This window comes from Taudactylus pleione, unplaced genomic scaffold, assembly GCF_031769625.1.
Source record: "Taudactylus pleione unplaced genomic scaffold, aTauple2 ptg000155l, whole genome shotgun sequence".
NCBI classification, from domain to species: Eukaryota; Metazoa; Chordata; class Amphibia; order Anura; family Myobatrachidae; genus Taudactylus; species Taudactylus pleione.
Window position 1 is genome coordinate 12200231 of NW_028284557.1, and position 14942 is coordinate 12215172.

Sequence of the window (14942 nt, forward strand, 5' to 3'; positions counted from 1 at the left end):
CACGCCGTCAAAGAAAGACGAGGAAGGTCCGGATACATGCAGGGACCCTGTATTAACAACAGGTCTGGCCTTAGAGGAAGAGACCAAGGAGTGTCTATGGAGAGACTCGAGGTCGGTGAACCAAGGGCGTCTGGGCCAAGCAGGGGCTATCAGTATTACTGTCCCGCCTTCCTGCTTGAACTTCCTGATAACCCTTGGAAGAAGGGAAAACAGGGGAAATACAGTAGATTGGCAGTAAAGTGGAACTTCAGTTTGGCATGAGCGTCCACAAACACAGCTGCAGGATCCCTGGTTCTGGACCCGTACCTGGGAACCTTGTGGTTGGGACCAGAGGCAATGAGATCTACCACTGGAAGACCCCATCTGTCCACTAGGCTCTGAAGTACCTGTGGATGAAGAGCCCACTCTCCGGCATGTATATCCTGGCGACTTAGGAAGTCTACTTCCAAATTGAGGACTCCTGGTATGAACACTGCGGAGATCGCTGGAAGATGACATTCTGCCCAGACCAGAATGTTTGATACTTGCACCATGGCAGCCTGGCTCCACGTGCCTCCCTGATGGTTGAGGTAGGCTACTGCGGTGGCGTGGTCAGATTGTACCTGGACAAGCGTGCCCCTTAGTATTTCCTGTGCTTGAACAAGCGCTTTACATACTGCCCTTAGTTCCAGGACATCTATGGACAGGAGACTTTTCCCGGTCGTCCATTTCCCCTTAAATGTGTGTCGACCTGTCACTGCGCCCCATCCGGAGGCTGGCATCGGTAATGAGGAGCACCCAATCTGGAATCCAGAATGGGCGACCCTTGTTGAGACGGAACTTCTGTAACCACCATTCTGGCGAGAGACAGATTGACTATCGAGTGGTACTTTCGGTTCCAGTGTGAGAGGATTAACCACTGCAATGGTCTAAAGTGGAACTGGGCATATTTTACCATGTCGAAGGTGGACACCATGGATCCCAGAACCTGCATTGCTGAATGAACAGATACTGACCGGCTGCGAAGAAGCCTGCGTATCCGCAACTGAAGGGCCGCAATCTTGTCTTCTGGCAGATATATCCTCTGTGCCAGAGAATCCAAGCATGCCCCTAAGTGCACCATCTGTTGTACTGACAGAAGCGACAACTTCTTCCAATTTATGATTCCGCCATGCCTGTGTAAAACAGGCAATCGTCAGTCTGAGATGATACTGCAGCTCTTGTGGAGATTGTTGCAATAACAGGAGATCGTCCAAGTATGGCAGTATCCTGACTCCCTGGTGCCTGAGACAGGCCGTCATTACCGCCATGATTCTGGTAAGCACCCGAGGGGCTGTTGATAAACCAAAAGGCAGCGCCTGAATTTGGAAATTGTTCTGCAGCACCGCAAACTGCAGAAACAGTTGGTGGGACGGTGTAATTGGTACGTGCAGATATGCATCCTGAATATCCAAGGACACCAAAAAATCCCCATGTTCCATTACCAAGAAAATTGACCAAAGGGTTTCCATACGAAACCTGGGCACCCGGATAAACGTTTTGAGTCCCTTCAGGTTCAGAATAGGCCAGTGAGACCCATTGGGTTTTTGAATCAAAAATAGGTTGGAAAAAACTCTTAGTTGATTCACTGGAATCGGGACTATTACCCCTGACACCAGCAGGGAGTGAATGGCCACTGCCGGAGTTACACAAAAAAAAAAAAACCTTTGTGGGGGACTTCTCCAGAAAGTAAGAGCATACCCGTGGGAGACCACCTCCCAAACCCAAGCATCTGTTGTGAGATGCCAGGTGTTAACTACGAACAGCCAAGTAGGATATAGAGCTCTGTATGACCTGTTCACCGTAGGAGAGGCATACAAGGAGACTGACCCAACCTCCTGAGGACACAGCCACTGAAAGCACCTGAGAGTGGTCTCTGGGTGGCTCATATAGTGGAGGCTTGGAGGAGCAATCAAGACGAGGGAAACATACCTTGACCAGTGTCTGGGTCGGGGAAGGGGCCGCCGGGGAGAGCGTACCTCCCCTTTGCCGTATAGGATCCACCTTGCACACTGACATGGCCGCCACCATCTAGCCCTCAGCTGTCAAGATCCCTCACGTCCCGGTGGTCTAGTGTGGGAGGCAGTTTACCTGGCTCCTCACTACAGCGTCCCCCGGCCAGTCTCCAGCACCAGAGGCACGGACTGCCACGTAGTTCCCCGGCATCAGCGGCCGCAGGGAACCACCTTACCTGCATCCCCGATGTTCCCGGCCGCAGTCCTGGGCTCACTATGCCCGCCAAAATCACCAGTTCCCTCACTGGTGTTGCGGCACCGGCAGGGGAAGCTGGAACAGTGACATGGGCGTCTATCCGGATGCCTAGCTGCTTGAAGTCTCCTTTCCATCAGCACATGCCGCTTACTCTAAATAAGGAAAAAAAACCACAAAAAAACCACTTGTTTGGGACTGCCGTCGCAGTCCCGCTGTCAGCAAGGTGCCTCCTGCACACCAAACAAAAAACTAATTGCCTGTAGCCAGGGGCGGGGTATATAGGGAGGAGGACCCAGCGCATCCTGGGAGCCAAGAGCTTGTTAACTGTTTGGTGCCTGGACTCCTCCAGCCACATACCCCAAGGCATTTTCTGTGGACCCTATGGACCCCGAAGAAAAATAAATTTTATGGTTCAAAATTCAAGATGGCTGCCACACCTATGTACAGTGCTTTAAATTCTTTAGCTGGTCCCTGTAGAATACTACATTCACATATCCTACTCAATCTGTGATGAGGTTATAAATTGTCCGGAACTAATAAACTGGAAGATTTTCTGAAAACCTCTTTGCATATTATAGGGATGAGAAGATGCTGAAAATGTTCCATCATACCTTTAGAAATTTGTGGGCTGAAAAGAAAAAGCAGTCTATCAATTCAATATAAACCTTAAGCACTCGGGAAAGAATCAGATAATATTTAAATAGTGTCATGACAAACTTAACAGGAAAAGAAAAAAAAAAAAATTTATTTGTTTTATTGGCTGCTTTCAGTCTATACAAATATTACAGTAAAAAGGTAAGCTTTAATCCAAAATTTCAATCAATCATTCTCAAAAATATGAAAAACAAAATAGATTTAAGAAATAAAACAAACCAGAATAAAGTTGAACACAGAGCAGCAGGTTAGATTTATTGCCAAAACAGATTTATATCAAACTGGAAAAAGAAAATGTATATACATTTCTAAAAACATGACAAGTATCAGTAAGTTTACCATTATAATATGCATTTAAGAGGAATGTTTTTTCTGTTTTTAAACCAAAAAATATCCACCCAAAATTAGCAATCACCACCAGTGAAAATAAAAAATCACTTCAAATATGCCCCAATAGCTCCCAATACTTTTGCACAATGATTTTCAACATGACATTTCTTTAAAAAGTGGCAGAGTATAAATTGTAAAGTGCACCTGTCGCCTACACATAGTGGACACAGCCATATTGTTCATTTAACTGTCTACACTCTGTGTAGTGTGCATAAAACTGTACTTTCCTTACAAAACTTAAATTCTCTAAAAACAAACCTAAAGAATATGGACAGTTATATTACTTGCACATTTAAATTCTTATACATACTTTGGTTTAACTAAAGGCAAAAAAAACACTTTCATGAAAGGAGAAACAAACATTGGCAAAAAGCAAAAAAGAAAAGAAAAAATTATCAAGGCCATAAAATAATCTGAATAATTTGAGCATACTAACCTTTTGAAATCCAGCAATGTGGATATAAGCAGTAGCACTTGCACAGTAGCACTTTGGGGGGGGTACCCCCTACCCCCCAAAAATAATAAAAAAAACCCAACATTTCAATTATTGGTTTAGTGGTAACCATTTCAAAGAAAAAAAAATCCATGTGCAGTGACCTCATAACAGTTACACTAAAACCAAGTATAAATTACAAATATAGCACATAGCATCTAATCAAAGAGGACCACATTAAATGGGAAACACCTGAACACGTTGTATTAACCATTTTCCTTGAATGGGAACACAAAATTCATCAAAGTGTACAATTATTTTTTAAGTCCCCTAGCAGTCACTAGTGACTTATTTCACAGACTCACCATGAGCCACTCAAACAGAACAAGTTATAGGTAAATATGAAAAATAAACAAACCACCCTTAAAGTATTGAACAGAAGTAGAATGTATTAATTCTGCTTCTTGCACCAGTGGAAGACACTTTTACCAATGGAAATATCTAGGCATAAACATTGCAGGTGTTCATTCCCATTTAATAAAGGTTTGCTAACAATACACCAGAAAAAAGGGGACTTAAGCTGGCCACACACTAGACCAACTTTCATCCAACTAGTTGATTGGTTGGAATTAAAACCTGGCAATGTATGAAAGCAAATGACAATCCGCAATTTGCTCCCAAACGCCGGAAAATGGACAAAAACTGTTGTTTGAACAAATTGTTTAGATCAAAACATTTAACAAACTTGTCTGAACGACCATTTTCATCTGTTTTCTGGCATTTAGGAGCAAATTGCTGATCATCATTTACTCCCAATACGTTTCCAGATTTTCATTCCAACCAATCAACTAGTTGGATGGTTGGATGAAAGTTGGTCTAGTGTGTGGCCAGCTTAAAGCAAAATCCAAGGGAAAACAAAAATGTAAAAATAATAAACGAACAAAAAATCATGAAAGACATGTCTAATTTTAAAAACTAAAACTGCTAGTTGACATATATTGCTACATGGTTAATATTTTGGTATTCTTCTGTACAATAAGAAAAAACATTGAGGTCACTGCTACAAGAATTAAAGAGCAGCCATCGCATAAATGCAAAGCAAGAAGCCATTTTGAGAGCCTGGATTCTTCTAAATATCGGTTCATGAGTTGACAAATAACAAGAGAACTGAAAGGTTGTTTTCTCAAAATGGATTCTACCACTATGCATAGGAGATGGTTGTATCTGAAACTGGTAAAATCACACAAGAAAAAGAAAAATGCATGAAATGAGTTAATATATTTATTCACAAAAATGATTACCACTGAACAGAGATTCACTCTAGTGACAAGAATGTTAACAGTACGGAATTGTAGACAAAACTGAGAAGGGGGAAAGGTGAAGTATTTAAATGTGGCATTGTCAGGGCAACAGATCACTTCAGTATTGGGTAAACAAACATTTTTAACGGTTAATAAATCTCTTAAAAGAAGATCTTTGTAAAAATAAGGTTGAATAGAAGCCTTTTGCATGTTAAAATGATAAAAAAAGAAATACAATTATATATATTTATAAATCTATAGAAAAAAGTCTTTAGGCCAATGCACAAAATTAAGATTTAAAGAGGCATGGAGAAGAACGGTTTATTAACCTCGATGCCCAAGAGACAGAGGCTAATATGCAGCATTCTAAAAGCAGGACCCCTTATGCTGAGCAGAGGTTATAAAAGAAATTGACCCCATGCAAAAGTCCATCAAATAAAAGCTCTTTTTAAAAAGGGAGAGTTTGGGTAAAGGAGATGCAGGAACAAGTTCTTGGTAGGCACTTCTGTCTTGATTATGCTCTTCCACACTAAGGGACTGGAAAAAAGAAAGATAAATTAGGCCGAACGTATACATGTGTTCGCTATGAAGACAATAATGCATTAAACCTTGGCAAAAATGCACATCATTAAATGCTATACAGCACATTACAATGAATCACGGAGACTGGATAGCTGCATAGCATGCAAGTCTGTAGACGTGAGAAACCGTTCCACAAAGGCATGTCTGAGGACAGCGCAAGCACATGTCACACTGTAAATGCCGGGTAGGACAGTACAAATAAAAAAGTTCATTTATCATTATGGGAAAACCTTACTGCAGTCACTTACTGAATAACCAGAAAGTAATCTTTTGAATATTCAATTTACCATGCAGGCAATAAAAAAGGATCAAGTCCAGGGACTGTAGCAACCATGTTACAATGGAAATGCCAGGACAAAAATGTATTCCATGCTGTAGATCTTTTCCATTCTTGTTCATAAGAACTAAACCTTCTTACATCAGAGTCTGGGGATGACTGGATTGCCTGCCTGTGGGGCAGACTATTACCTTGTGCATGTAGAATTAAGCCATCATGTTGTTATCAGGGTATCCCATTCTTCCTCCGTGATCACTGTAACCATCCATTCCGTATTCTCCGTCCAGATCGCCCAATTGATCTAAGGGAATCTCCTCTGTGTACATGGAACGATAATTTTCCAATTCTGCAAGGCAAGAAACTGCACATTTAGCCCACAAGCATACAGAGCAGAATATTTTACAGTAATGCTCATCCAAAACCATGAACCAGTGACTAATAGCTGTAATATTCATACATCAAATTGTTTTTCCATTTTATCTTTTGTCTAGGATTGCATTTGCCAGGGGAGCTGTCAGGCTCAGCCACCTACAAAGTTTAGTCCCTGGGGGGGGGGGGGGGGGGGGTAAAGGTTTTGGTTAGACCCCTAGATATGTATGGACTTCTGTACCTTGCAAAATGTACCCAACTCCCAACAAATGTCAGTTGTCTTTAAATTAATCACATCAATATGTAGTCACTGATGTGAGTGGCCAAATATGCTCTGTAAAGCGCTGCAGAATACGTGTGCGCTATATAAATAACTGGTAATAAATAAATAAATCTGAATGCAGATTACGTGCGGAGAAATTTAGGCAATTTCACTTACCATCTGGGTAAGGATCACCGATGGGAATCATGCTCTGCGCCTGGAAATTAAAAAAGGAGATGCTCACTAGGCAGTTCAAGCACACCTATAAAACTATTAAAAGGGTTATAAAAAAACAAAACACAGCACCACACCAACAGAAATAACTATATTACATGCTCCACTCAGTGACAATGGATCACTTACCGCTTCCCAAGCTGCAGGGTCCTGGCGAAAAATGGCATTAGTAAGCTCCACTGACACCCTCTTTCTATAGTCCGGGTTCTTGTCCTCAGAGATGCGGAACAGGACAGCAGCAGCATAGGTGGCTGGGTTACAAAATGTGAATGATGGTTATTATAGAGACATACAGGGTCTAGGATAGGTAAAGTAATCTACAGTAATGTTCCATAAACTCATGAACATGGATGGAAGTGGATTTTGAAAATAACATTGTACCAAGACTGGTGCCTGACAAAGTAACAAACATAGTTTTGACTCTCACAATTGTGCATGGACTTTGCAAAAAGTGAGCTGTGCTCGAATTTATGGATACTGCTGTAAAATAAAAGTATTTGTATTCACAAATTCAGGAGTATTCAGGTTGTGAATTCAAGATTACACAAATTACACTGATCCTACTGCAAGAACCAGGAAAGGAGCATGGAGACATGCCAACCCAAGCAGAACATGGCCTAACAGTGAAAGCATGCAAAAAGTATGTTGCGTTAAGCGTGGAGCTGCATTAATTTAACTGCAACTCACCTCTTCCTCCCCCGCTATACAACACAGCGCTTACCTCCATATACAAGGTAATGGGCATTTCTAATACAAGTGGTGTGCTGCACCTCACCTGTGCCCTCATTACGGCAATGCAGTAGTTCCATAAGTGGAGCAGATGCACCTTCCGCATCAATGGTGTCTGCTGCCTCTTTGTCCTGTGCGAGTTCGCAGAGCACTCCAGCTGCAACTCTCTGTATGTTCTCTACGGGAGAGTACAGGAGCTGTCAAGGACAAAGGAGTACACAGTTAATAACAGACCAAAATTCATTCATTGGAACACAAGAGGTCAAGTAATTTGGATGTAATAATAAGACAATACAGTGCAGGGGACAAATACCAAATTAGAACTCTTCCCTACAATTGACCCTTGCTCATATAGTTATTACAAAGTTTAAATGGTACCTACACGGTCAGTACATTCTGCAAGTGGTTCTTAAAGTGGAGGCAATTCAAAGTAATAAGCAGCAGAAATGGAGTTTCGCCTAAAAACTTTTCATCTCAGACTGGTGACCCTTGTCCAATGCATGTGTCTAAACTAGTAACTTGTACAAGGTTAATAGTATTTACAAATTAATTATCCCTTTTTATGAAGGTCAGAATTTAATTTTTTACTTTAAGTTAACTAGTCTTCCCAAATCCTGGCTTCTATAAAAAAAAAAACAAATAGCCACCAATTACAGAATACTCATACAGGCTATAAACTGGGTTCATCTGAAGTTTAAATGATGGGAAAATGGCTTCTCTGGGACTGATGCAGAGTTGTTAGCTAAATAGTTGTAAATTACAATATAAGAAAAACAAAAAGCCAAGCATGGACAAATTGTATAATTGTGTCCATATGTAGAGCTGTACAGGCGTTAGGTGTGCCCACATGTGCAGCATATATGCCTGGCTTAGGGCGCATCATCGGTGTAAATTTGCAACTGTCCTATACCTGACAGGTGCATAGGCATGTTTCGGCAATTCTGCATGAGCTGCATTTTGCTTACGTTAAACCACCCATTCTGATCCTTGCCAAGCCTCTCCAAGTGCAGACGGGCATAAGTGCTAGAATCATACAAAGAAGAAAAAAACCCTTGGGTGCTGGAGCAAAAATGTCTAAAAACAAAAGCTGCTGCCAAGAGGGATTACCATTCCTCTAAAGGAATAAACCAACACAGAAATAAGCAGTGCTAGAATCATGCAAGTCTGCAGAGGTGCTAATGCACACACTTTCACACAAGAATTGCTATGTTAACTGACATACATCCCATGCGGCTTCAGTCCGTGTGTTTGGCAATTTCGAGAGGGAGAACAAAGGGGATTTCCCAGGAAAAACTGGGAGACATGGGAGCACAATCTTGGATACATGACCTACTTACAGGTCTGGCATTGGGGCAAGGGACCAATAGCATGATAGCGTATACAGAGATGCAGCATCCATGAGTGTTCAAAGCCTTTACAGAGGGATCTTCAGTGAGCGTTTAAATGTCATCCACTGGACACAATTTGGAACTACTGGACACTGCAATTTCCAAATTGCACCTGGATTTCTGTAGAAGTGCATAAGTTTATAAAACACAATGGTGGCATTTGCATTGGGAGCAAATATTCGCTCAGCCAGAAGGTAGCAGTTGGGAGTAATGAAGTCCAAACTAGACACATAAGTTTATCATGTTCTGCAGACCAGTGTAAAAGACGTACACATTTCCAGGTGCTCTACAAGCAGTGCAGAAAACAATGAACAAAAACATATACTGCACACACACACAGCTGTCACATATGCCCTCACATGTAATAAGTGCCCCATATGCCCTCACTCAGGATACTACTCGGTAAATAGCCTAAATATATATTTTAGTAGAAAGCAGAGCAGCACAAACAGGCCACAAAGCAGCAGAACCGCACACAGGTCACAAGGCAGCACAGCCCTGCACACACACACACACTGGCCACAAGGCAGTACACCCGCACACACAGAAACATAAGCTAGAGCAAAAGCAGATAAAGTAGAACCATACCCCATATATTGATTTCATCCACCTCCTTTCATTGATACATTTGCTTTAAATAGTGCACCGCGTTCATCCATGTGCCGGAAATATGGCTCACGTTAATGGAGCAATTAGCAGCACAAATTACTAATTAATGAGGTGGTGTGTTTCCAGCCCAGGACTTCCATTCCAATCAATTATGGTGTGCAGTGGATAGGTCTGGAATATCCAGGGACAGCATCCACACAACACTACATTTGTCAGCTTTTATTACAGACAACATGTCTTCTGCTAAGCTTTCATGATGCGTTAACAGCAAAAGTCAGATAAAGGTCACAACTGAGGTTATTCTGCTGACTAAAACCATGTTTAAATGATTCAGTGTGAATGCATTTTGTTACATGCAATGTGTAGCTCTTGCAACACATTTACACATATAGCTTATGGTCAGCTGGAGTAACTTGCACGTTGCATAAAAAAAACATTCAAACACACAGACATACATATATATATAGATAGATAGATAGATATATATCTCTGATTGGATACCGCAAGTGCACACCATCTATTCACCGCTTGCTCCGCTAAGCAGAGCGGCAGGTGAGAGGGTGCCTCACAACCTCCCCTTCCACCATGGACGGTGGGTGGGACAGGGCCCCGAAAAGTGGGACAGTCCCGCCAAAATTGGGACTGTTGGGAGGTATGATAAAGGAATGCCCCCCGTTCTGTGCTGCCTGTTCACCCAGATCTCAAAGACTGTTTAGTAAGACCCAGCCATTTGGATCCCATGAGGCTAATGATTGCCCACATGCAAGTCAAAAGTACGTCTGGCTGTAAATTTGTTCAAATTCAAATGGTATTCAACCATTCTCAGCAATCTTTAGAAACGGAGTTCGACACATGCAGAAGTTTCTGGACCATTTGCCCTAAATTAGCTGATGAAATTGCCATGTGTGGTGCACTTTACCTTGCCTTTAAAAGCCTAATACATGATAAAATCTGTGGCACAGAGGTCACAACGTTTTGGGGCACAATAAATTAAGAAGTTATTTCCAAGCAACAAAAAGATGCAATTTATTTAAACTTGGAAAATTGAGGCTACCTTTTAAGTATGAAGTTTACTAGTCTAATACTCTTATTCTGTATATCCTGCTCATTCGGGTGCACTCTGTTCGAGCTAAAACAAACAAACAATCTTAAGCCAAGATGATTAGAACATTTACAGCAGCATAGTATAGTCAGGTGCTAACCTTGTGGTGGCAGAGATTTGCACATACATGCAGGCCTGTCCTTACAGACAATCACTGGATGGAGCAGTGTCAAAACACTGCATACAAAATACTAAGAGGAGAGAGAATGCTAACCACCAGACTATCTGCTCAGGGTCTACGTAGTGGTGGCTTCATTAGAGTGACTGTTTGCAGCAACTGCAAGTTGCAAAGTTGTTCTGCTGCAAAATATTAATATTCAACAATTACTAGGACAAACAGTAAGCTGGGAGCTATGAGTCCATATCAATAACTTAAATGCATCACATTAACACTTTTCTCCCATTTATTTCTATTTGTATTTTTCAACGTAAACATGGAGGCCAATAAACACTTATTTTGGAGTGCCTTTGAAAGCTGCCAACAGCATTTGTGAAAGCTAGCTTTTACTATGTATGTATCTTTTGTTTTGTCTGTCCCTTACATCCTCTCCAAACCATCCTGTCATATTTATTCATGCATGAGAAGTCTTCTATAATAACTGGCTCCACTGATAGGTTACAATTCCAGTGTGCGAGATCTTTTGATGTGTAGTCAACAAAACAGCAGCAAAGAGACTAGCATTACCTTTCACATCTGCCAATAGCCTTCACAGAGAGAATGTAATACAATGTACAGCATTTGGAGTCACCTCTATTAGGCACAATTAAACACGGACGGCCAGAGTTAAGTTTTTTTTACTGTGCAGAGAGGTTTTGTGCCAATCAATAATGAAGTCTTAGGGGTATAGTTACTAAAGTGCGGGATTATAGAGGTGGAGATGGTGCCCATAGCAACCAACTAGATTCTAGCCATTATCTTCTAGAAGGTGCTAGATAAATAAGAATATGATTGGTTGCTATGGGCAACACCTCCACTTCTATAAACCTGCACTTTAGTAATTATACCCCTTATGGTGTAGAATATTTTCAGGGTCTAGTGCTGGGACTTATGGTTCCAATGTAGCTGGATCCACAATCTGGATACAAAATAAATGCACAGTTGTAGTAAATTTAGATGGCTGATGTGCATTCTCACTCCCTGTGGTCTTTAGCTACCCCTACCTCCCACACAGAAATGTAGAAATACTTTCCCCCACATACAATGCATGTTCCAGTCTACTAAACCTCACCTGTACAAACAAGGGGATTGTGTTGAGCCTGTAGATTTCCATGCGGTTCATAGGCTCTCTGGCCAGGATGTGAAGGGCTCCAGTACAGCCTTCCACTATTTCCTCCATTCTGACACCATCCTAGAGAAACAGAGTTTGACAGATGAGATCCAACTTGCCCATCTAGAATGCCTAGTTCCCACTCTATTTAGCACATAGAACAATACAGAGCAGTCTGAATCAAGGAAACATTTGGGTATGAAACAATTAATTTGTCATATCTATGGCAGTGTGACAATGTGCAGGAAAATTTTATTTTTAGAGGTAAGATACTTTTTATTACAAACCTCATAAATCCTTAAGGTTTTTACTTTGTTGAAAAGTTAGATTGTATATATTTTTGTCCACTAGAGGTAGGCACCCTGTGGCTTTGCAGCAGATCTAGATTGCTGAGACTTGTGATTCCATTGTAACTGGAAAGCCACAGGCTGCCCTTAGATATACTCTATTTGGCAGGATAGGGATGATTGTTAATTATAACAAAGTTGAAAATATTACATTAAAAACAAAATCCTGACTATTTACCAGAAAAATAATTGACCAATTCAGACATTGGGCGATGTAAAAACAAAAATGGTTCCTACAACGTGTATAAGATTAAATACAGTTAATTGGTAACTAGTGAGCGATGACAATTTCCAGCATGCTCAAACCTGCGAATATGTAGTTTACAGCTTTCATGTTTACCGTCCCAAAAGCGTCTCGAGTGTATGAAGACACTGCGGGGTTAATGTAGCAGCTTTCTATGAAGGAAAATATTGGCTATATGGAAGTTCGCACTGTATAGCACTTATGTGCTTTACAAAATGAAGGACAATTGCCTGATACTACTCCAGGAAGTTGAAATTTGTATTAAAAAAAAACAACTAAATTTTGGTTCTGCAAATATATTTTAAATCTTATTTATCGGATCCTAAATCAGCAGTTAATCATAAGCTATAAGCTACAAAAAAACATAATAACCAACATGTTACATTAATATCACTGCATCTAAATCATCTCACCGTGTAAGGTTGCTGGGTTCCTGATGCTGCGTGTCTCTGTGCATCCTGATGGGCCTTAACCAACAGCTGGACCAGACGGGGGATGACACCAGCATCATGAAGTGGGGCATGATTGGCAGGACACAAAGCCAAGTTTCTTATCAAGCCAATGGTTGCCTGTTCATTCAAGGAATAGACCTTAGTACTATATATGTACTATAGTAATAAATGTAATGGTAAAACAATATAAGCCATGGCAGCTTCTACATCAGGTTTCTTACCTTGACCAGGGGCCACTGGAAAGGCGGGTTGATCAATTTGACAATGGCTGGGATGCCATAGTGAAGTCGTACAGAATTCTGAGCCACTTCTGCATCTGGGTGGCGACTGGTTAAATGGCGCAAAGCACAGACAGCAGGCTCTGCAATGTCATCCTTGTCACTTGCTCGTAAGATCGTATGGATCAGAGATTCAACCCCGTTGCTTTGGGTCACCAGAGTTTTGTTGCGCCCGTTGTTGCAGGTCAAGTTGGACAAGGTACCGGTGGCACAAGTAAGAACATTGACATCATCTGAGCTCAACTGGTTGACCAAAACTTTCAGCACGTTATCCAAGCCCTCCTACAATTTAAATTCAAAACAAATTTGTTGAAAACTATTTGACAACATACAGAAAATAAATGTAAAGCTATATACACACACTATACAATGTGTGACCAAGCGACTGTGCGATGCAACGATACATCACATGCACCGTACACGCTGCATGATCTGGTGTATGACGGTGCCTTGTGTCGTTATATGCTGCATGTAACAGCACTTCGCTGCTCAATGCATCATCCCATCCGCTGTGCAGAACAGCAGATAGGACAATGCGATGAACGAGCATCGTTAACGTATCGGACGTACACACTATACGATGTGTAAGATATATCATTCCAATCTACACTGGAATGATATAGTGTGAACCCAGCTTTAATATGTAAGTTAGCTTTTGATAAACTCAACTCTGCCTCCAGTTTAGTGATCGAATCTTTGGACCATAATTTACATACTTATGTCATGTAGTAATTGTTTGCACAAATATATTGTCAGGAACAGCAACTTTCTGGTTAAAACTTAGTATGCAACATTTTTGTAAGTTCAAGGGAGATACAGTATTAAAAGTTCTCTCAATTAAATGTGTGAGGAGGGATGTTCCTTCTGCTAAGTCTTAACCATTTAATGATAGTTTGTTTATGCTATGTAGTATGTCATTGTAGTCAACATGGCTGTACATATGGATTTAGGGGGAGTTGTCCTAAGCCTTGGAGAGATGATACAGTACCAACAAATCAGCTCCTAACTGTCATTTTACAAACACAGCCTGTACAGTGACAGTTAGGAGCCGATTGGTTGGTACTTTATCTCTTTCCACTTTCTCTCTCCCCAAGGCTTAGTACGTCTACCTGTTTATAACCTCGTTATATCTAGAAAATGCTCCTTTAGCACAAATAAAATGGACATAAAAAGGACACAGCAAAATTGTCCCAACCTCAATGTATTGCATCCGAGTGAAAGTTATTAAATGCCTTGTTGGATGGAATGAGTTTTTCTGCTATAAGAGTATGATATGGCTCCCAGCACTGCCCTGGGGGTAGCCCACACGTGTTTTCTTCATAAAGGGGGTACAGGGACAAAGTATAGTATTGGATATCTCAAAACTTTACCACTATGAACAAGACATAACAGAAACCAGAGCCCCCTGAAAACTGGAACACGAGAGGACAAATAATTGTAAAGAGCAGCCACTAAAATATAAAGTCCCTGTCTATACTTCTTAAGCTATTTATCATTTATGAACCACGAATGATCTCAGCACTGCGTATCCCCTCTTCCTGATTATGCAGAAAGTAATAACGTTTTTGTGATAATAATAAGAGGACACAAGGGCCAAGTGTTCTTACACATGCTGAGGTGTGGCTCGCTGAAAAACCACAAACCTTTACTGTCTTTCATAGACTAGTACATGCAAGGTGTGTGCAGTATCTTAGAAGAGTACACACCCATGTTTGGTTTAATTGCACCATATAATATTGTTAGTCAACCTGCCTGTAAAGTGAAGTGAAGTCAGACTGGGTAAGTGAGCTCTAA

The 14942-nt window shown here is 41.2% G+C and overlaps 1 protein-coding gene across 1 annotated transcript in view; it reads right to left on the reverse strand.

Annotated features, from left to right (window-relative positions):
• Window positions 1-3107: 3107 nt before the first annotated feature.
• The window catches only part of JUP (junction plakoglobin), a 58943-nt gene continuing 47108 nt past the window's right edge, over window positions 3108-14942 (reverse strand). The window contains exons 8-15 of the mRNA XM_088474688.1: window positions 13092-13430; window positions 12832-12987; window positions 11789-11908; window positions 7507-7657; window positions 6861-6982; window positions 6675-6714; window positions 6058-6212; window positions 3108-5544 (exon numbers count right to left, since the gene is read on the reverse strand). Coding sequence (XP_088330814.1) covers window positions 6073-6212; window positions 6675-6714; window positions 6861-6982; window positions 7507-7657; window positions 11789-11908; window positions 12832-12987; window positions 13092-13430 — 1068 coding nt within the window. The 3' untranslated portion in view covers window positions 3108-5544; window positions 6058-6072. The remainder of the gene's footprint in view (window positions 5545-6057; window positions 6213-6674; window positions 6715-6860; window positions 6983-7506; window positions 7658-11788; window positions 11909-12831; window positions 12988-13091; window positions 13431-14942) is intronic.